We start from the raw sequence: 21,643 nt of genomic DNA on the forward strand, positions 1-21,643 counted from the left end.
CACTTTGATCCAGTCCGAAAGATACGATACAGATTTAGAATTCATGGCTTGCAACCTAGCAGTCATTGTCAACATGCATTCCATGTTTGTGGAGATCAATCGAAATGAAATTAGGATTATGCACATTTCAGTCATAGCTTCAGCTAAATTACAGATTTCAAAGCGTTGTTCATCGTTGAACAACTAAAAACCCTTTAGTCGCAACTAAAATAAGGTCACCAAAAAAAATGGAAGGGAAGAGAACAACGGTTGATGAACTACAGTCTCCTCCCTCTTCTTCTGCCCTTTCTGCGGGTGCTGTCCGTAGGGATGGGAGTTACATCCTCTGCGATGCCACATAGAAACACACAGTTAATCCAGTTTGGATGTGAACAGGACATAGAAGCACAAAGTAATCAGTAGAAAACACTTCTTGCTGGATGCAAAAGCCAAAGCAGAAAATACAAGTTCCGAAATGACCCGATAATGACACTACTACAATAATTTAGCTCTTAATGTCCTGACTTGGGAAGTCACATAATATAGAGCATGTTTCTGAGATTACGTTGGAAATTAACAACTTTGATCAGACCAGCGATGAAAAAAATATATATATCTAGAACTACAATCTTGTTGTCAGTCTCAAGTAGGCATGAACCATCACCTCCACCGTAAAATACTGTTCAAGACATGGTAATCGTACTACGACATAGAACAACAAATCGGAAGAGCAAAAAATATGGCTTTTTTATAGAGAACACACTGATAACAAAAACTTGACAATGCAGAACAGGAACCTGATACTGATGCCAAAAAAGGCAAGATGGCATCAGTAGGCTGCATATTCTGACAGGTGGAAAGCTAGAAGGTGGGTAGCAAAACAGAAGTGACCATAACACATCACAAGCTTTTAATGGTCAGTCATACAGTACCAATTGATTAATGTGTTTCGGAAAATAACAGACATGTTAAGCATCAAAAAACTGTTAATGACCCAGATAACATACCAATTGTCTCACACAACACAAAGAAATAAGCAATAGTAAAAACATAGGATCTTACCAATGCGGCCAATTTTCATGCCAGAGCGAGCAAGGGCCCTAAGAGCAGATTGAGCACCAGGACCAGGTGTCTTTGTCTTATTCCCACCAGTAGCTCGCAGCTTAATATGTAAAGCAGTGATCCCAAGTTCCTACAGGAAAAATGGAGAATAAACACCATTTAAACGAGTCAATGGAAGTATCAAGAATGTACACTACAAAATGGCAGACCTTGCATCTCTGTGCAACATCTTGTGCTGCAAGCATGGCTGCATATGGAGATGATTCATCCCTGTCAGCTTTGACCGTCATACCACCTGCAAATGGCGAAACATTCACATTACAACACACTTACAATAAAGAAATAACACAATCAGAGAAGAAGATAGAGACAGCGAGAGAAAACAGGTGTCCTGTATGTGATGTGCATGCCTTATGCAAAAAGATTGATACACTGAGACATCCAAAGATTGACCAAGACACCAATTACATATTATGTGTGTTATGTCATGGTCATGTGTTATTAAAATTACCCAACACATTCTACACATTGTTATTCATTTAAAGATTTTTTTTAACCCTATATACTTGCATCAAGAGAGAATGGAAAAGGAAGTTCTAACTTTTGACAAATTTAGTATAGCAAAATTTAATGATTCTTCACTGTCACCGGAGAAAGGTCTTTTCTTTGTCCCTGGTTCCTCTGTGAAGCAGATGTTATTTGCTTGTATTTATTACAGCACTTAATGTTGTCTTCCAGGAACTCAAATTCAATCACCAAGTTGAACATTTTAAGGTAACAGCATAAACTAGCTTTTAATAACGTACACATATCTTATTTAAATTACTAAAAAAAATATTCTATTTGAATCTAAATGTCTCCCTATTCCACAAAATAGGCACTTCACAAGAGCATGGCAAGAGAAATCCACTGTGGCAACAGATGAGCCGCAGAAAAGAAGTGCAGCTAACTCCATCGTTAACATTTGAGGAATATAAAATGCCAAAATAGACAGCCCAAGATTAAATGGAATAAGGAAAGGTTTCACAGGACTCTTTGATACCATACCATTCATATTGCATGACTATGACTCAAAATGCTTCCATAAGGTATGAGGAAGGTGATCTTAAGGGCCACGCTTTGAAAACCAAGCACAAACATCAATTACATAAACACGTGCATGCATAAAAAAATTATATTATATTATATTATAATAATATATATATATATATATATATATATATATATATATATATATATATATATATCTCGAATAAATGCAATACATATTTACTATTTACACATCAGCTGACATTCATGACTGCTTAATTATCACCTTTTTTTTCACTTCATACTATACTTTCACAACTATTTAGTCTACTAATTACCATCTTACACTGTAACCAACACAATTTTCTTATTACTATCAGAAAGATATTCAAGGCCAGTACAGAACACCGTAAACATGATTCAACAAGCCATTAACATTAAATGTCATGGATGACCATGTTACACTTCTTTTTCACTTCATGACATTTCTGATGATCATGCTTAATTATCACTTCTTTTTCACTTCATACTATACTTTCACAACTATTTAGTGGAAGTCAATTAGTCTTCAATGTCACTGGAAAAGACAGTTCTTCCACCAAGCTACACAATTTCTAACCTTTCTTAACTGTCAGTCCCTGGTTCCGCTGTGAAGCAGAGATTATTAGCTTGCATGTATACATATATATATTTATCACAGAGCTTCACAAGAGCACTATCTATATTACTAAAAAAAGGTATTGTTTGAATATAAATGTATTCCTATGCCACGAAATAAGCACTTCACAAGAGCACTATCAAGAGAAATCCACTGAATGACAACAGATGAGCCACAGAAAAGAAGTGCAGCTCTCTCTAGTGTTCACATTTAAGGAATATCAAATGCCACAAAACAGAGCCCAAAATCAAATGGAAAACGTAAAAGTTTCACAGAAGAACTCTTTGAAACCAAGCTATTCATATTGCATGACTATGACTTGAAACACTTCCATAAGTTGGGAGGAAGGCGATCTTAAGGGCAACACTTTGAAAACCAAGCACATACATCAAATTACACAACCATGTGCATGCATGAAAATAATTCACATAACCCCTTGATTGAACTTTCAAAAGCTGACACTATTAAGATAAATGTAATATATTTACTATTTACACATGAGAAGACTTTATCACTGCTTAATTATCATTTCTTTTTCACTTTATACTATACTTTCACTATTTAGTCTAATATTTTCCATCTTACACCGTAACCAACTCAACTTTCTTGTTACTATAAAAAAAAAAGATATTCAAGGACAGCATAGACCACTATAAGCCTAATTCAACAAGCCATTAACATTAAATATCATGGATGACCAGTTGCTGACTTGCACAAGAATAAACTGACTAATCTAGTGAAGTAGGTAAATATGTTTCATCCTATCTCATCCAAGGTAAAACATTGTAGAAAGCTAGACATAACCTGTAATACGAACTGAGTGTTTCCCTCCCCGATAAATCTGTAACATGCTGCAGATTTACAAAAAAAAAAAAAGAGAGAATGTTAATAATGCAGAGATGAATAACATTCATTGTATAGAACCATTCATTTAGAAGAAAAAAAAAGGCATTGTGACCCACAATGAAAGTGTCATTGAATGATGCAAAGATATGAGCAACCCCGAATACTTGCTCTCCTTCCGTCACAGCTGACCCAAGCGTCACATTTTCCTCCTTCGGCTCCCTAGTCTTCCTTCTTCCAGACTGCACATCCATATCCAATCGATAAGGAATAGAATTAATGCCAAATTATACTTAAATCAGATTCGAGCAAAGCAGAACATATGGATTCATCTAAGATATAGACCTCCAAATGCCATTATAAGCACACAACTAGACAACACTAATGGAAACAAATAACGATCCATAATCCATCCAAGGACGAAAATAACAAACAAAACTGAGAAGATGTAGAACCCCACTATGGATATCCAAGCATATCAGAGGCGGAGACACGTAAAAGTTGTTACTTGGAAGATTGAGATCAAGCGCACTGTGGATACACAAAGCGGCGGAGGCCACAGAAGAAGCGGAACGATTGAATACACGCGATGAGACGATTCGGATCGCTCACCATGGTCACGGCGGGAGGCAGGAAGACGACGCCGACAAATCCAGCGTTTCCCCCGCGGGAGCAACGGCCAAACCCTAATCCCCGACCCCTTTTATCCGGCTCGCCCTTCTTTGTTGCATGTAAGGTGCTTCAAATGACCATGATACCCCTCCGGAACATGCGGCCCATACGTCATATCACGTTGTCACTACTGAAGCTGGGCTATAGTAAATGAGCCCGTTCCGGTGCTTAAATGACTATAATACCCTCTCCTGTGATCAGCATTATGTGATGTTAAGCCCCTTCTAATCCATAATTTACAAGGCTAATAGGTCATTAGAGTTGCTTTGCGACGTTAGGACTCTTAAAGATTTGCATTAAAGACTGTAGACGGCCTTTGGACATTTAATATTCCCATAATATAATCGACAACCCTTTCACATTCACATCCAATGCATGATGGTGATGTTTTACGAATTAAATGGCACAAATGAGAGAAAGAATTCCCACCAATTGTTTTTTGGTTTAATCTTGCATTGTTGGAGTGCACAGATCAGGTGGCATGTTACCATCAATATCATCTCATGTTGAAGTGGTCGATGTAATGCTAAATAAATTATCATTTATCCATGCAATTTATGAATAATCTATAATTTCGAAAGTGACACAATTGGATAATATGAGTGTCATTTTATTGGTTCCCATTGCGACACGAATCCGCCCACTGCATGTAAAGGCCATGCACGGGGATGCGTCCCGCACGTCCTCTTCTCCTGCACACAGCACAACCGTTGATTCATGATCCGACGGCGGCGAGGCTGGTGAAAAACGATCTGAGCCGTGTGCGCTCCTCGGACTCACACCTCCCGGGTGACGTAAGGTCAGCTCGCTGTTGTATCCGTCTGCTCGCAGCGTACATGAAAACATATGTACGTGGCTCCGAATATGCAGAGAAAAATTGTGGGCCCAAGCTTTGATCGATTGAGATTAGCACACGTTATGCATCGGAAAAGAACGCTGTTCGGGAACAGACAGATGAGACGGGCTTCCTCGGTTCCAGGGCCAGCGAGAAGGCACCGTGCACGTGAGATTCTATGCGAACGAGATCGTCACCGTTGGTGACCTCGAACGGGAGAAAGGGAAGGCATATGATGTAATCGCGTATTGGTTGATATGCGGACGTTGTGATAGAGGGCGTACGTGGAGGGCCCCGCGTCCGACGCCTCTGCTTCCGCAACACGTCGGATGATCCCCTCACATCCGGCATTTAATCCCCGTCTCGGTCCCCCCTCCGGTCCCTATTCCAGTCTCGGTTCACGTCTCCTCCGCCCGTCCTTTCTTATGATGGTGGTGGAGCGCAACAGGAGCGCCACCGACGGAAGCAAGAGACGCCGCCGCTGACGCCGGAGGGCGAGGGTGATGGAGACATTCCGCTCCCAGCGATCCCTCCTCGCCGACCGCTTCCTCGGCCTCTTCGCCGCACCTTCCCGGCCCTCCGCCCCGGCCGGGGACGAGCTCCATGAGGACGACGTCTTCTGGATTGGCTCCGATGCCTCCCCCTGCGACCCGATCCGCGACGGCTCCACCAGACCCGTCCCTCCCGCCGTCGTGGGGACCCGGAAACCTAGCCGTTCCCTCTCCGCCCTCCCCGGCGCCGGACCATGCCGCATCTCCCTCCTGAGCTCCGGCATCCTCGCCGCCCTCTCGGAGGACGACGAGAAGCTGCATCCGTTTGTCCACCGGAAGGCCGCCGTCGCTCCGTCCCCGCCCTCGGCTGAAGCGTCCCCTGTGACCTCCGCCCGGATGATCCCGGTGACCTCCAAGAAGAATTTGAATTGCTCGTTGTCGATGCCCGCCGGGAAGATCTACCAGCAGTCAGCGCCGGTCAACGTGCCTGCGGTGCCGCCGAAGGTGAAGAAAGGCTGGGAAGAGTTCCAGATAGAGGGAGGGGACGGAGACGGGGACGAGTACGAGATGCTTCCGCCGCACGAGATCGTGGCGAGGGCTTCTGGGAATGGACCGTCGATGATCCCATTCTCGGTGTTGGAGGGAGTCGGGAGGACGCTCAAGGGGAGGGATCTGCGCCGGGTTCGCAATGCTGTGCTGCAAAAGACAGGTTTTCTTGATTGAGTTCCGAGAAAAAAGGTTTCTTGCACGCTCTAAAAAATTTTGACTCTTTTAGTTATGGAAATGAGGAGTACGTGATGTTCTGGGGAGAAATTGGCGAGCTTTCGATGATTTAGCGTAATAAACGAGAATGCTTGGCCTCTACCTCCGTTTTCGTTAGGCCTCGATCTCCATTTTTGTTCATCAAATCTCATAAATGATAAATGCTTGGCCCCCTTCCTCTATTGTTATAATTCACCCTCGTTCTTTGCATTATTTCTTCCATCCTTTAAATTGTTATAGGCCATTTGGAATTAATATGCAGAATGGTATAAAAAGAGTTCAAATTTCTTGAAATTTTAGGGTAGAGAGAGAGAGAGAGAGAACAACTTTCCTGTTGGTGATTTAGATCCTGAGGAAGAGCCATCATGGTTAGATCGGAGAGTGCTTTCTTGCGCTTGCTTTAGTTATTCAAAATTCAAATACAACATATTCCTGTTTATTGTTTCTGAATTATCTATCAACATAATCTACCCTTGATGTAAAAGTGAAAAATGTATGAACATGGTTTTGCTCAATGCTAGAGGAGACTGAAGAAGCTTACATTTTTATTCTAATAAGAGGTTACTTACCTTTGATAACCAATGTTAGAACATGAAAATTCTTCTAACTAGGGGCTCATTGCCTTTGAAATGTTTAGGTAATGGCCTCTCTGTTACATATAGTCGTGTTGTGGTGGCATGTGGTTGGACATAGGATTTTTGGAGGATAGAGAGAAAAGTGTTTTCTTTTGTCAGTGAAACTTTGGTTTTTTACTTGTGTTTTTAATGCTTTTCTATAACTCTTCATTCCTGTCGCAATCTTTTCATTCAAATTGGTTACAATTCAGCTACTTTTGTATTAATCTTAAAACAACTGTTTCCATTAGAACCTTAAAAAGTATTGTGTATGTAACTTTACTTTTCAATGTGGTCTAGAAACCAATTATATTTTTGCCAACTTAGTACTCTAGTCATAAATGTCTACTGTAAAATTTTCTTCCCAGCTAAGATACCTTTTTGCAAATATCTTCATGAATTAGAATTATCTGTTGCCAGTTGAATATCAAAAATATCAAATGCCCAATCTATAAGACGAAAGAATGAAAATGAGGCCAGGTTTCCATTTGACATCTCAAATAAGGATCGCTGGCTTGGAGAGCTTGAAATGCAAAGATATTTCGGTCATCTATTTGTTACTGAACCATGATAACCATCGGATGGCTTGATAGTTGATAAAACAAATATTTATATCTTCTCATATTGTAAATGCCTTCTTGGACTGTAATGTCTTCTTCTAATTGAAGATGCCAACAAATATATTATGCAACGAGTTGGATGCTTCAGAGCAGGATAAATCGCAATATCTTGGCCCCACTCTCTGGAGCTTCTTTTCATTTTTACGTTGAACTAAAGTCATAATTTTTATCATTGATAATTTTTGTTGTGATTGATGAAATTATCCTTATACACACAAAAATGTACATCTGCATGGATTTTGGTGTTCTAGAGCAGACCGGATAGCCATATTCTTACCTGACCTTTTGACTGGAGCAATTTCTTAAACTACTTGCAGGTTAGTCATTAAGTGTCTACAATCTATATATATTTTATAAGGTTATTAAGATAACCAGTGTAGGCATTAAATATATTGTTTGTTGCTGCTCATGCACACACATGATGTTCATATGTTTAAATAACTAAAAGCTGTCAACAATGCTCAGAATAGGTTAAATTGTTTAGCTGAAGTACCATACCAAAAGCTTGACAGTGTTATATGGTTTTCTGATCGCTACTGTTCAATTTGGATCAAAATTTTGAATACTTGGAAATCACAAATACTCTCCTTTTCAAGCACTAACTTTCTTTGGGTTTAATTGTGAATTTTTTATGACATGAAGACAACCGCATGAGCAAAGATATCAGTGTAAGTCTTAAGTTTTTTCTTCATTTATCAGATCAAGAAAAAAAAGACATTTACCTTGGTAACTTTTGGCTCCAAGAGTACAAGAGCCATGATAAATATGCAAGTAAATGTTTATGTATCTTTGAAGACCTCAAGTAAGTTGCCAATTACTCTTCATTTGTTATCACAGATGATACAGAATGCTTCAGTATGTGATTTTCTATTATCTGACATGCAAAACTGGGTCTCTTTAAGAAGTCATATCATCTGTACCTTTGTAGCCATGTTTCTACTGTTGGTCTCATGGATCAAGAAGTATCAAGGTCTCTAGTCTGAGCTTTAATTTTTTTCCTCTTTTTGTTTTTTTGCTGGAGTTCTATCAATGATATTGCATTCATTGGAAACAATAGAACCACTTCCTTTTATTGTTCAAGTAGTTGGGACTTTACAACTTCTTTTTATTTTTTATTGTTCCATAAATTGTACGCTTCAGTTGGCATGTTTTTTCAAGTTATTCAAGTGTGAGTATCTCCATGTTCTGCTTTTGGTGATGGATGTCACATCTAGTCTTTTATTTTGCATGTGTTGTAGATGCAAGATAGTTAAACAAGAGGTGCTTCTGAGACTATTGTTATTGCTGTAACCTAACAAGCCTTGTCCCATATACATGTCTTCTATCTGTTGTCATGAAACTCCTTCATGCTTGTGACATAAAATGCATGTATTTGTTTAAAATGTGATAACAAACCAATCATACATAAGATTCTTCTTCACTTCTTGCCAACAAGCTCATGTAAAGTCCTGACTTGCTCAATCTCAGGTTAATTCATGGTTCATTAACACCTTTATTATGTTATTTACTGGTGTCATATTAACCCTATTTGCTTAATATCATAGATGAGCTTTTGGGTAACTGCCCTGCTAATAATTTTGTGACTGCTGTAAAGCTATCTTTAGCATTATCTTCAGCATATGATAACTGCTATGGTTGTTCTGTCAAGTGTAATTGTTGATGGATCTGTGGCTGCAGCTGGAGGTTTCATGATGGGTCTATTTATGTTTCTATGGCAGAGAAAACATGATCATATGTGCAGTCAGTATCCTCAGATGGAACAACATTAAGGCATAGAGGATGAAATACTTAGGAAATTTGGACCATGTCCTACTGGACAAAACTTGATTATTCTGAATCATCATATGTGTTGACCAAAAGCTACTATCATTTGATGGACAATGCCAAATGTAAATTTATGGCATCCTTATCCTTTCATGTATCAAAGAATGGTTTGCGGGTTCATCACAAGAGATGCCTAGGTCAAAATATAATCAATCTATTTCAAACCCAAAACATGTTCCATGAACAATGAATAGAGCAGTGGGATGGAACACTGCTGTTCATTGGGAGGATCTTAGATGGATGATGAACCTATAACACAAGCACACCACCAGACTACAAACCATACGTATCATCACTTGCCATTTTCTCTGCTGAAACATGCATAAAACTTGCAGCTTAGTTGATGCAAACACCATGATAATTTGATGATGAAGTTTTGAACAGGCTCTCTGGCTGCTAAAAATTGGGTACATTGTCGACCAGAGTCACTGATACATGGAACATGGTTCTAGTGTTTTTCTGTCATTGGATTCAAGTACAGATTTAGAAGTCTTCATCAAGACTAACACGATGGAAACAAAGAACAGTGCAAACAAGGATGAAGAAAGATGTGAATTCTATTAACATGGCTCCTGTCTCGATTAGGTGGGCATGCCTCAGGATTGCTGGAATTGCTATGCTCCCCATAGCTGATGCCCCAGTCAAGAACTTAGCAGCATTAATCCAGCTGCAGAAGAAGAGAGGCAATGTCAAGATAACCCAACATGAAAAGAAATGAAATGAAAAAAAAAAATGGAGATATCTCACTAATACAACCAGTAAAGTTTGTGAATTATATGAACAGTTCAGAGTTTGAAAATCTGCTGATATTGTAGTTGCTAGTTAAACTGTAACTGGATGGAACATGGAAACATTGGAAATTGACAAAAGCCATGTGCAAATTTGCAAGTGCTTACTACAAACCCTGTGGTTTTCTTTGATTAGTCATGGTCACTGGCTTAGCTTATATCATGTAATTCTAAAGACTCAATCTATACTGAAACTATTGCTTTCCATAAAGAAAAATGCAGCTAAAATTCGGGTTGAAGTGGTGCCACAACTAGATAGGATTGAGCTGTTAAAAATGGTAAAACCAAATTTCCAATAAGTTGACCTAACCAAGACTCCTGTGATTTTATGAATGGCCTTATTAGGAGAAAAGCCTAATGTGCCAAAGTGAAGTTGACCCTGGAGTGGGCTAAGTATCCCGTCCCCCTTCTTTCCAAATACATGAGCCAAAGTGAGGGAGCAAGAAAAAAGATATCATCATGCTATCCAAATTGATGAGCTCAATTGCTTGATCAAGATGAAAGAAATGCAAGCTTTTTATAGCTCAGAAATTCCGAAAATAATGTTGAAACGATGAGATCAAAGTAAACTAACCCCCCTCCTTCCCTGGTAGTCAGGAAACGTGTTGAACCATCTCCAAAGAACAGACATGGCATCGGCAATAGCACATACATGAGTGCTGCAAATCAACCAATAACATTTTATCAACACAACCATCCAAACAACCAAACCAAGCAATGTGTTTATCTTTCACCTGATAACATAGGCCACCAATTGTTGTATAAAGCACATGCCTGCAACATAAAAAACATCCACAGAAACATTGGTTTTAGAAAACTAAACCAGAATATGCCGCAGCAGAGATGGTCAAGTAATCAACAAAGCCTGTAACAGAGAAACAATCAATTGGCTACAGATTGGCTCATATAATCAAATTTCGAAGATAAATGAATCTAAGCTTTCTTGGGCATTCTCAAAATATTAAAATGAGTGGGGCCTGCAAAGTAATTTTAATGTTATTTAAGGAAATTAACTGATATCTCTATCAAAAGGGTTAGACTGCTACAGACTCTATCATAACAAATTAGTCTGGAATAAAGTTTAAAACTTCAAGGAAAAAAAAAAGAAACACGGAACAGATTGAAGTTTTCAATGCTAAGTGACAGTTAACCACCTAGAAGTCAAGCAATTGAAATTTCAGAAATCAACAGGCCATGTTGCTCAAAATTTAAACATAGTTGGAGAAGGAAACTATACCAGAATTTGCAATAAGATGCTAGCCGAGAACATAAAAGCAAGGCCAGCAAGCCTGCATTTAACAAGAGTGAGGTAAATAGTACTTGTCACACGGTTAACAAGAAAAATTCATGGTATCAGAATCTTGGGCTTACACTGAAGCAGACAATCCGTGTCAAATGATCAGCCAAGGCAGCATAAACAGAGGAGGAAAACAATACAAGAATTAGACCAGATAACACAAATAATAGAAAAGAAATAAACCAGACAAGTAACTATAGTATAGCAGATTGGAGCTTGTGCATGATATACAAATGTTCCTAATTGAGAATTTGAATAGTTAGGTAATAATGCACTTAAAAGTAATAAACTTTCAACAGAGTCATTGGACATGAGTTATCACTCTTTCCAACACAAATAAAGGATTATCCAGGAATCTGAACATCAACAACTGCAGAGCTGTCTATGCCCTTAGTTATCAATCAAGGTTCACATGCAAATTAAACATGGATTTTGCTGGCTCTGGTTGACAGACAATACAGCATTTTCAGATTTCCCTCTCAAAATATCATGTTCGATTACAGATAATTTGGTGATATTATCCTCCTCCTTGACATTTATTGCAAATTTAAGCTCTTGTTTGTGCCTTGCTTACTGTTCTGACAGAGCACAAGATACTGGTGGCAGAGACCATGACCAGTTGGGCCATGTTAAAACTCACAGCCACCTGGGCCAATATTGAGATAAATTAGCCATTAGAGTTATTTATCACATTAGATAATTTTACTATAGTTCCACTTATTCTTTAGGGTGCCCATTGCTGTGGAAGTCCTATTTTAGTTGCAAGTCCAAAGCTGCCTAGAACATACTTTTACACCCGTCTGTCCAAAATTTCCCCATGCAATAACATCATTTTGCTTGGTTCCGCTTCATTGTCCAACCATTCAATATATAGACTGTCAAGGCCCTAAATATTGTCTACAAGGTAAACTTATTAGTTTTTGTAACTAAGTCAACCAAAGATATCTTTGTAACATCTATCAATCTTATGGTTGGTTAGGAGGGAATAATTTCTTTCTGTAATCAGCTTACATAAGGCCATTGCAGTTGCACACAAAGCTTGTAAGCGCCCATATCTTTGTCCACCAATGTCAACAATGATAACATTCACAATTCACAATTCACAAGAATCCATCACCAGAAAACAATGATAACATTCAAGGAGTTCATCTTAAACTATTTCACTAATTCAATTTAAGTAGAGCACATTAAGGAGTTTTCTCCTTTAGTGTGAAAGCCTCGCCCATGACAACAAACAAAAACATGAAAAAGGTCGAAGTAAGACAAATCAACATAACAAGTGATGATGTGCATTAGATCATCAACCTTTGAGAATAAGATACCCAAAATAAGATTGGAAAATCACGGAATATGCTGACAAGAATTTCCAATCAAAGTCCCAAACATGATTGAACTCAGAAGCAGCTCAGAATCCTAGATTTCCACTGCAACTATGAAAGAATTTCGGTAATGAGAATCCATATTTGACCAAAATAATCAAGAACGTATCGGATTATGGCGGTTGAAGTTTCACCAACAAAGAAGGGACGGAAAAAGAGGCAATTTGATGGGATTAATGTGGAGCGATTATACATATAACCAACGAAATACACATTAATCCCAAGATCAGCACAAAAGGAAACCAAGCAACAGAAAGGCGCTCCAAAATCCAATCTTTCGACCTCCCAATACCCCTACCGATCCCTAAGATCACCATAAAAGAGAAACCCTAATCGTTCCAATGACAATCGATTCCAGTCCATAAATTCTAGAACAAAGCATACAAACGGATCAAACTACGAAACCCTGGAATTTTTGCAACGACGTGGAGGAGGAGGAGGAGAGATCGAATCAATTACCTTCGACGGTCATCGCCATCTTTTCTCTCCACCAAAAGGCCGAAGCTAAGGCGAATGATCGAAATAAAGCGCAGCAGCGTTGGGTTTGGGTCGGAGACTTGTGCGACCGCAAGTACCTCTCTGTATGCCACCGTATACATATACATATATATACATGTATATATATATTAATTTCCTCAATTGTTCCCCTAAATTCATAGACTATTACATATATATATATATATATATATATATATATATATATATATATATTAACTTGTACAAAAATCGAGATCGAAGGTTTTTGGCGTGATCTCTCTAGTCAATCTCAAAACGGAAAGTGAGAATTTTAAGTAAATAGTAATTGACCTTAATTACTATGGTATAATATTTTTTATAATTAATTTAATTAAAATTTTATAATATAGGTAAAATATTTCTTTGATATTTTATATTGAGCCTAGATTGTAAAATATTTTACAATCTAAGATCTTATCTTTTTCATCCTAATTACTAATTTTTCTGTTATATGTCGAATCATAATTGGATGAATGATAGAAAAAAATTTGATGTTACTCAATATATATATATATATATATATATATATATATATATATATATATATATATATATATATATATATATATATATATATATATATATATATATATATATATATATATATATATATATATATTGAGCTACATATATTACTTGAAGGATACTTTAGCTACATTGGATGATCAAATGATAGAGAGTCGTCTAAGATAAAATTAAAATATGTTTTAGCTGGAAGAGATATCAAAATTAATATTACTCCTAGATTGTCAGGACATTATTGTTGTTGTTAGTTATATGATCAGTCCTCTCCTTGTTGGTGAACATCCTCTTCTTTCTTTCCATCGACATGAAGAAACCAGCAGATGCTAGTATATCTTTCTGTAGATGGTGAAGGAATGATCTTCTTCGTCATGCATCTTCTCACCATAGTCGTCGAATCACACCATAGTCATCTTCTCCAATATGGTTCTCGAACTCACTTAGACAGCTGAAATGGTGGTCATCAATCATCCTCAACACACATTGGATGAGCCAAGGGGACCCAGCAATTTCGCAGGGTGAGATATCCAAGCGCAAGGAGGGCGACAAACTATGGAGCACATCTTATCCATATATCCAGTTGCCATAATCCCATTCGCCACCCAGCTTGCGGTGAATCCACAGCATCCATGAGAAGTGATCCACATCACAGAAAAATGCACTTCTCTCCATATCTCCTTCTTCCTCGCCTCCACATGCACACACATCTTACTTCTTTAATAGCTGGGAAGGACCAAGTGACCTGCAACGAAGGCCACTCGCAGCCATGGCAGCGACCTCCTGTGTTGCAGGCTTGGGATCTCCTCTCTCCCTCGCACGCCCTTCGTCAAAGCCTTCCCTTGCCTCCGGTACAACCACTGCTCATGGCCTTTCCCTATCTTGGATAGATCTAACCATGGATTCAACAGGTTTCATCGGGACTCGGGGGGCCGCAAGGAACCCTCTGAAGCTGAAGCTCGCTTCGGGTGGAAGGTTCACCTGGTAAGGATCACACTATCGCCACCTTTGAGGACTGCAGATGGATGTTTACGTGTGATTTGTCCTTGTGCATGGCTGTGGGAGAAGCTTCGAGAGGAATTGGCTGCGCACCGACCTCAACGTGATCGGGTTCGGTTTGATCGGGTGGCTCGTGCCGTCGAGCGTTCCGGCGATCGGTGGGAAGAGCTTGACGGGGCTCTTCTTCGAGAGCATCGGCACTGAGCTGGCTCACTGGCCGACAGGCCCAGCTCTCACATCGCAGTTCTGGTAAGAACTGGTTCCTTCCCGAGGACGACTGGGTTAGATTCATGGCTCATCTTCTTGCTCTGATCCAGTTGTTTGGGATGATGCTGCAGGCTGTGGATGGTCACATGGCACCTGGGGCTGTTCCTTTGCCTCACCTTCGGCCAGATTGGCTTCAAAGGCAGGACCGAGGACTACTTCCCATAGAAAGATCTTGTAGACTCGGTGGTGGTTCCTCTCTTTGTATATGAGACTTGTTTCTCTCTTCTTCCTCTCCTCCTCTTCTTCTTCTTCTTCTTCTTCCTCAGTTATGCCATCTCTGATCTGTCGAGATGTAAGGAGATACAAATGGACTGAATGCATACCACAGATGAGAAGGGCATCAAATCTAAGACAGGTGTTGTGAGGTGTTATTTTCCACCAGTATGTGTGTATCTCTTGGCCTATGATAATTAGATTATTGGTTCCAAAATGCTTCAGATTCTTCAAATATTAGATCTGGAAATGCCATATCAATGGATGTCCAAATAGAGATCAAAAGCCAAAATGAGCAGATTACATATTTATTAAGATAAATTATTGTCGCAGCCACCCACAGGTTTTCTTCATAAGCTCATCAATCTGAAGAGTCAGATTAGTTCTTTTAAGCTTTGAGAGATGTGAGTGACAATTTATAGATTTGGCAATTTGTATTTCATATTTATGGATTCCAAATATTGCCTGATTTATAGATTAGGCAGTATGAAATCCAAATATTTGGATTTGGATAGTTAGGCAATTTATAGATTTAAATAAAATTCGTGAGTATTTTATCCATTATAATCAATTTTTTTTATAAAAATAAATAATTTTTTGAGATAATTAAAAAAATATTCCTTTAGAAATTAATTAAAAACCTTTCTAATATATATATATATATATATATATATATATATATATATATATATATATAAAGAAATTGTGGGTTTAAAATGAGGTATTGAGATAAGACAGTCTCTCTGCTTTCCAATACATTCCCACGCACGATGGCCTCTTCTGCAGCGGCCATCGCCGCCGCCCTCTCCCTTCGCCCCCCCTTCCCATCGCAGCAGCCTCCTCCTCCTCCTCCTCCTCAAACCCCTCCATTTCCCCCCGCTCCTCTCCTCCTCCGTCCCCCACCGAATCCTCCCCAACTTGGCCGGCCGACTTCGACACCTCCTTCTTCGACAACGTCAACCCCAACGCAGACATCGTCTTCGACCCCCCGGCTCCTCCGGAGGGATATGTCCCCCAGCCCGCCTTCGACGAGCTGGAGGAGGAGGTCGCCGCCGCCCATGAGGAGATCTATGGCCCCGCGTACAGCGGTGAGAACGTGCTCGGCAACGACGTCTACGTCATGGAAGCCAAAGTCAAGAAGGCCTGCGGCCTCCTCGGTCGGAAGAGGCGGGACAGGCGCAATGACGGGTTCGAGGAGCGAGTCGTCCAGGTGAGAAGGGTCACCGAGGTCGTCAAGGGAGGAAAGAATCTCCCCTTTCGGGCCATCGTGGTGGTCGGGGACAAGATGATGCAGGTTGGCGTTGGGGTCGGGAAGGCCAAGGAGGTGGTCGATGCCATCGCCAAGTCCGCCGTGAACGACCTGAGAAACATTGTGTCGGTGCCCGTAACCAAGTACTTGACCTTCCCTCACAGGTGAATTACTACTGCAAAGTTAGAATTTTGATTCATGATTTCTTGTTACAATGTTTGCTTCAAATCGCTTGTTATGTTTATTTCAAAAGAAATTGTTTGTTGTTATAGTTGATCTGCTTGGAGGAATCATAGAAGTTACATCTAAAGCCAACTCTTTATGTCAGTATGGTGAAATCGCACTTGGTGTCAATGCCAAGATGTGTTCGATATTTGAGTGTTAGTATCGTGTCTTTATGTTGTATCTGATGATTTTGGGACCGGAACGAGAGCAATCTTGAGGAAAATAAAATGCGATGACTGATGCTTAGGTATCACGCCGCTAATGTCTTTAAAATGTTACAATACTTAATCTCATATATGTTACAAAAGCTATAGACATATCTCAATATGTCTCGTGAAAATGATTTTTTGCTTCTGTTGCATATTTTTTATTATTCCATTTTGAATGACTTTTGCATGCTATAAATTTTGATAATGTTGGGCATGAGATCAATAATATGACTATTTGAAGTTTTGGGTTTTTTGGTCCCTTCTATTTTATTTATATTTCTTTCTAATCATTGATATTCTTTTTTTTTTTCCCCCCACAAAGTGTTTCTATATTCCAAATTACTATGGTCCTAAAATAACTTCTTTATTCACACTAGTTTAACATAATGCCAGAATCCTATTGTAGTTTGGACCTCCTAATTAGTCCGTTTTGCTTCAGCACATTTTAGTGATGAGATTTCTTGCATCTCTTTTGGATAATGATTTAGCCATATAGTGAAATCAATTAAGATTCAAGCTCATGAGTTTTGATAAAAGTTATATGCTTTCATCAATAGCCTAGTAAAAACATAGGTGAATGTCATAAAGAAAGGGAACAATTAAGGATTTTCATTTGCGTGGACATTGTTTCAATGGTCTTTATTCACCAACATAGATCCAAAGGCATCCTCCCCAGACCAAGACTCGGCCTAAAAGGCTTACAAAAGCTAGGTCTGTCAGTCAAAATTGTCAGCCCTGATCCTTAATGGGCACCACAACACATTGGTGGTACACTGTAGTTCTTATGTCCATTCAGTACTTTCTATGACGCAACAGTCTCATTATTGTTATGTCCATCTATGCTCCTGATAGGATGATGATCAGACACCAGTTGATATGACAGCAGAGCTCAGGCTTACAAAAGCTAGGTCTAACAGTCAAAATTGTCAGCCCTGATCCTTAATGGGCACAACACTTTGGTGGTACACTGTAGTTCTTGATGTCCATTCAGTACTTTCTATGACGCAACAGCCTCATTATTGTTATGTCCATCTATGCTCCTGATAGGATGATGAGCAGACACCAGTTGATATGACAGCAGAGCTCAATTTTACTCGGAATAGAAGGTTGCAGCATGATCTTTCTTAATAAGATGAAGCCTTCAAATTGAGTCTAAAGCTGATTAGATGACAACATAGTTATGCCACTCGAGTGGCACTCCTACTCAAAAAAGGCTGGTCAACCCTTGTAAGAAGGGTTCCAGCCAAACCAGGAGAATTGACTGGGTGCTCACCCCTCCCCCACTCCAAGCAAGAGAAGCCGGCACACAACCCCTGCCTTAAAAGACCGTGGTCAATAAAGATCAGTAAGTGTTGGCTAAGAGGATGAGGTAGTGGCTATTAGTCCCACTTCACTTGGGAACATGCGTGAGTTAGAAAGATAGTTCGTAATGAAATCATTTTGTTATCCTATGAGGCATCACAACTTGATCACACTTCTAGTTATCAATATTCTCTTTTTTTATAATTCTTCTCTCTCTCTCTCTCTCTCTCTCTCTCTCTCTTCTATCCAAAGAAGAAGCTGCTTGATATGTGGTATTATATGCTGTCATTATGTCTTACCATCATCATGCACATTAACAACTTCTGTCCTACATGGCTTGGGTAGCAAAAAACAATATACAAGAATTTCAAGCAGCCAGTAACTAACTGTTGGAGTTGAGACCCGACAAGCATGAATATGATGAATTCCTATTTTGTTTCATCAGTGTAGCTACCATAAAAGAACTTGATGTGAAACCCAAAATGTGAGATGCCCCAATCCTAACTTAACATTGCATTCTATGCTGGCAAAACTGATGCTACTTTTATCCGTATATCTTCACTAATTAGACATCATATGACAGACGGATTTTTTATCATTTGCAGTTGGCACATTATGGCTTGTTGTTATTGTTGTCGTCATATTTTTTATCAGTTGCATTTATTTTTGCTTTAACTAATAGCTGGAATCATCCGTCTAGGGTGTTGTGCCCATGCTTCCATAGTGATAAGTTATTAATAGCTTTTCTTTACTATTTGCCACTTCAGAAGTTGATAAAGTAGCATAGATTCTATGGATGAACATCTCCGAACTTTTCATTCAGTTAGAATATAATAACAACAACAACAAGACCGTAAGTCTGAGTATTTGAGGTTTACTAAATTGATCTTTTGTTGCCATTAAGATCTGTAAAAAATCATATGTTTAATTAAGCTCATAGTATTTAAATATTTATTTATAGTTTCTATTAAAATCTTTTTAGGTCTTCCTCTATCACTCATCGTATCACTAACATTAATTATTTTACTTTTTTTTTACTATTGCATCTGGAGATCTCCTCATCACATGCCTATATCATCTTAAATGATTTTTATTCATTTTATTCTTTATCGAAACGATATCTAGTTGTTCACAAATAAAAATATTTTTTTTCTTATCTTTCTTAGTAACTTCACACATCCATCTCAACATTCTCATTTCGATAACATAAGTTTTTTTAATATGTTTTTTTCTCAACTGCTCAATACTCAATTAGAATAATCTTATAAAATTAAATCTTCAATGTTGTGTAACCGTTTGTTTTGCTTTTGTGACAAGTGAATACATTTTGTTTTTCTAATTATTTAATGTAGGTAATTATCTAACACATATGATGCATTTGATGTTTCTAAATATTTTTATTCGTAAACAACTAAGTATTGCTTCGATAAAGGATAAAAAGAGATAAAATCATTTAAGATGATATGGGCATGTGCATATGAGACATCCGATGCGATAGTATGAAATAATTAATGTTAATGGAACGAGAAGAGATAGAGGAAGACCTAAAAGACTTTAATAGAAACTATAAATAAAGATTTAAGTAACCTGAACTTAATTGAAGATATAGTTTTTTATAGATTTCAAGCAAAAGATCCATATAGCCAACCCCAAATAATTTGGACTTACAGTTTTATTGTTGTTATTGTTGAATTATCTAACATATAGAACATATATTATGCATGGTAATTGTTTATTTATTGCATTTGAACCTGTGGATGAAATTGGTGAATATGCAAATTTGCTTCTAGTACGAGGACAAGATTTCTTTAAAGGCCCAGATTACTCAAAAACTTGAAGAGTCATCAAGCTGTTATAGGCTTCGAGCAGTTGGACAGGATTAATGTTAACTTCACTTTACTTCTTACTATGATTTCTTGCTTCTTATATCCTGTCATCTGGCTGTTTTGCCTCTGGTCATAGATCTTTCTTTTTCATTCTGGTTCTTTTGATCATTCACTGCCATAGATCTGATGGGGATTATGGAGCAGCTACTAAGGTCATGCTGCAGCCTGCTTCACCTGGTTCCAGTGTCATCACTGGTGGAGCTGTTAGAATTGTGTTGGAGATGGCTGGTGTAGAGAATGCTCTGGGGAAGCAACTAGGAAGCAAAAATGCCCTTAACAATGCGAGAGCAACAGTTGCTGCTGTCCGGAAGACGACACAGTTCCGAGAAGTTGCTTGTGAACGTGGAATCCCATTGGAGGAACTGTGGCAGTAGACTGCTCAAGAATCGAGATTCTTTCTGTTAAACTTTCTTGACAATCTTGGTACTTTTGATGTGAAAAGAATCGCAAAATGAACAATTCTTCAATTTCCGTAAGAGGGCACTGCAATTAGCATCAAACATCTCTTGATACAGGATCCTCAATTTTCATTACAGGATCCAAGTGTTGTCTACTCAATGCAGTTATGCAGGAACACACAGGCTCTCTGTAACATTCTCAAGAGCCTTTCTGGGTTTGTAATTAGCTGAGAATAACTTTGAAATGGAAGTTTGGATTATTTCCTACATAGCATTTTATGAGTGATAGATCCATGTAAGTCATGTAAAGGAGGTTAAATTTGCAAATTATTGAGCTGCATATACCTGGATGATGGTGCTGATAATATGACATTAAAATGCAGCAAAGACTATGTAAATGGTATGTATAATGCAAAATGAAAACCCTTGGAGCTCTGTGGTAACAAAACAACAGCAGATGTCAAATATGTAGCACTCTTTGTAACTCCATGAAGGAGATGATAATTTTCTTGGCATAACTGGATTTGATATCCTTGTTGCCTAAAGAACATATCTGTTGAATGCTGATGTCCAGCAAACTGTGTTTTGTGATTTCTTTTGGTCTTCCACAATGAATTTAATTTGGTTTGTATGATATCATAAGAATCTGTTTGTTGAATATGAATGTCTAGCAAATTGTGATTTATGGTTTTTGTTTTTGACAAGGAAAAACTGTGACTATCTAATATTCTTAATTTTATTCACCATCATTATCAGGAGATCAAATCTAACAATTACTAACCTATATAGTAACTAATATGACCAGATTATTGATGAACAGGAGAAATTATTGAAAACTAATTCCACAACCACAGGTCATAAAACTAAAAGATAATTAATTATATGGTAGTGACTTAGCTTAGGCTTTTGGATTTTGATGACATCCAAATATCTTTTGCTTTTGTTTGAATCCATATCTAATGCTTTTAAAAGCTGCCTAGGATGAACCCATTTAGTTAATGCCATGT

General features: G+C 38.5%; 3 protein-coding genes and 2 pseudogenes across 4 annotated transcripts; 3 read left to right on the forward strand and 2 right to left on the reverse strand.

Annotated features, from left to right (window-relative positions):
• Positions 1–54: 54 nt before the first annotated feature.
• LOC135613441 (small ribosomal subunit protein uS11y-like) lies at positions 55–4,262 on the reverse strand (annotated as a pseudogene).
• A 1,187-nt stretch (positions 4,263–5,449) lies between these two features.
• On the forward strand, positions 5,450–6,513 carry LOC103987171 (protein S40-7-like). Its single transcript, XM_009405392.3, has one exon. The coding sequence runs from the start codon at positions 5,582–5,584 to the stop codon at positions 6,290–6,292; it is 711 nt and encodes a 236-aa protein (XP_009403667.2). The 5' UTR covers positions 5,450–5,581; the 3' UTR covers positions 6,293–6,513.
• Positions 6,514–9,729: 3,216 nt separating this feature from the next.
• Positions 9,730–13,407, reverse strand: LOC135586423 (vacuolar protein sorting-associated protein 55 homolog). 2 transcript variants are annotated; one of them, XM_065111886.1, is made up of 5 exons: positions 13,313–13,407; positions 11,415–11,466; positions 10,912–10,951; positions 10,752–10,836; positions 9,730–10,056 (listed from the first exon to the last, which is right to left on the reverse strand). In XM_065111886.1, exons 2-5 carry the CDS (start codon positions 11,445–11,447, stop codon positions 9,873–9,875), a joined length of 342 nt encoding a protein of 113 aa, XP_064967958.1. In that variant the 5' UTR covers positions 11,448–11,466; positions 13,313–13,407; the 3' UTR covers positions 9,730–9,872. The 2 variants fall into 2 exon arrangements, with proteins under 2 accessions (XP_064967958.1, XP_064967957.1); XM_065111885.1 differs by lacking the exon at positions 13,313–13,407 and adding an exon at positions 11,549–11,604.
• A 1,172-nt stretch (positions 13,408–14,579) lies between these two features.
• On the forward strand, positions 14,580–15,584 carry LOC135614477 (photosystem I subunit O-like). The gene is made up of 4 exons (XM_065111887.1): positions 14,580–14,739; positions 14,800–14,872; positions 14,957–15,136; positions 15,226–15,584. Exons 1-4 carry the CDS (start codon positions 14,658–14,660, stop codon positions 15,317–15,319), a joined length of 429 nt encoding a protein of 142 aa, XP_064967959.1. The 5' UTR covers positions 14,580–14,657; the 3' UTR covers positions 15,320–15,584.
• A 140-nt stretch (positions 15,585–15,724) lies between these two features.
• On the forward strand, positions 15,725–20,918 carry LOC135614476 (small ribosomal subunit protein uS5c-like; annotated as a pseudogene).
• The last annotated feature ends 725 nt before the right edge of the window (positions 20,919–21,643 follow it).

Source organism: Musa acuminata, chromosome BXJ2-6, assembly GCF_036884655.1.
Source record: "Musa acuminata AAA Group cultivar baxijiao chromosome BXJ2-6, Cavendish_Baxijiao_AAA, whole genome shotgun sequence".
NCBI lineage: Eukaryota > Viridiplantae > Streptophyta > Magnoliopsida > Zingiberales > Musaceae > Musa > Musa acuminata.

What these genes read in the sequence shown, in the direction of transcription:
- LOC103987171 (XM_009405392.3), top strand. Translation starts at nt 5,582, where the DNA reads ATGGAGACATTCCGCTCCCAGCGATCCCTCCTCGCCGACCGCTTCCTC.
- LOC135586423 (XM_065111886.1), bottom strand. Translation starts at nt 11,447, where the DNA reads ATGTTCTCGGCTAGCATCTTATTGCAAATTCTG. An exon ending in GCATCTTATTGCAAATTCTG is followed by an intron (nt 10,952 to 11,414) that starts GTATAGTTTCCT and finishes TTTATGTTGCAG; the next exon opens with GCATGTGCTTTATACAACAA. An exon ending in ACTACCAGGGAAGGAGGGGG is followed by an intron (nt 10,057 to 10,751) that starts GTTAGTTTACTT and finishes CTTCTTCTGCAG; the next exon opens with CTGGATTAATGCTGCTAAGT.
- LOC135614477 (XM_065111887.1), top strand. Translation starts at nt 14,658, where the DNA reads ATGGCAGCGACCTCCTGTGTTGCAGGCTTGGGATCTCCTCTCTCCCTC. An exon ending in TCGGGTGGAAGGTTCACCTG is followed by an intron (nt 14,873 to 14,956) that starts GTAAGGATCACA and finishes CTGTGGGAGAAG; the next exon opens with CTTCGAGAGGAATTGGCTGC. An exon ending in GCTCTCACATCGCAGTTCTG is followed by an intron (nt 15,137 to 15,225) that starts GTAAGAACTGGT and finishes ATGATGCTGCAG; the next exon opens with GCTGTGGATGGTCACATGGC.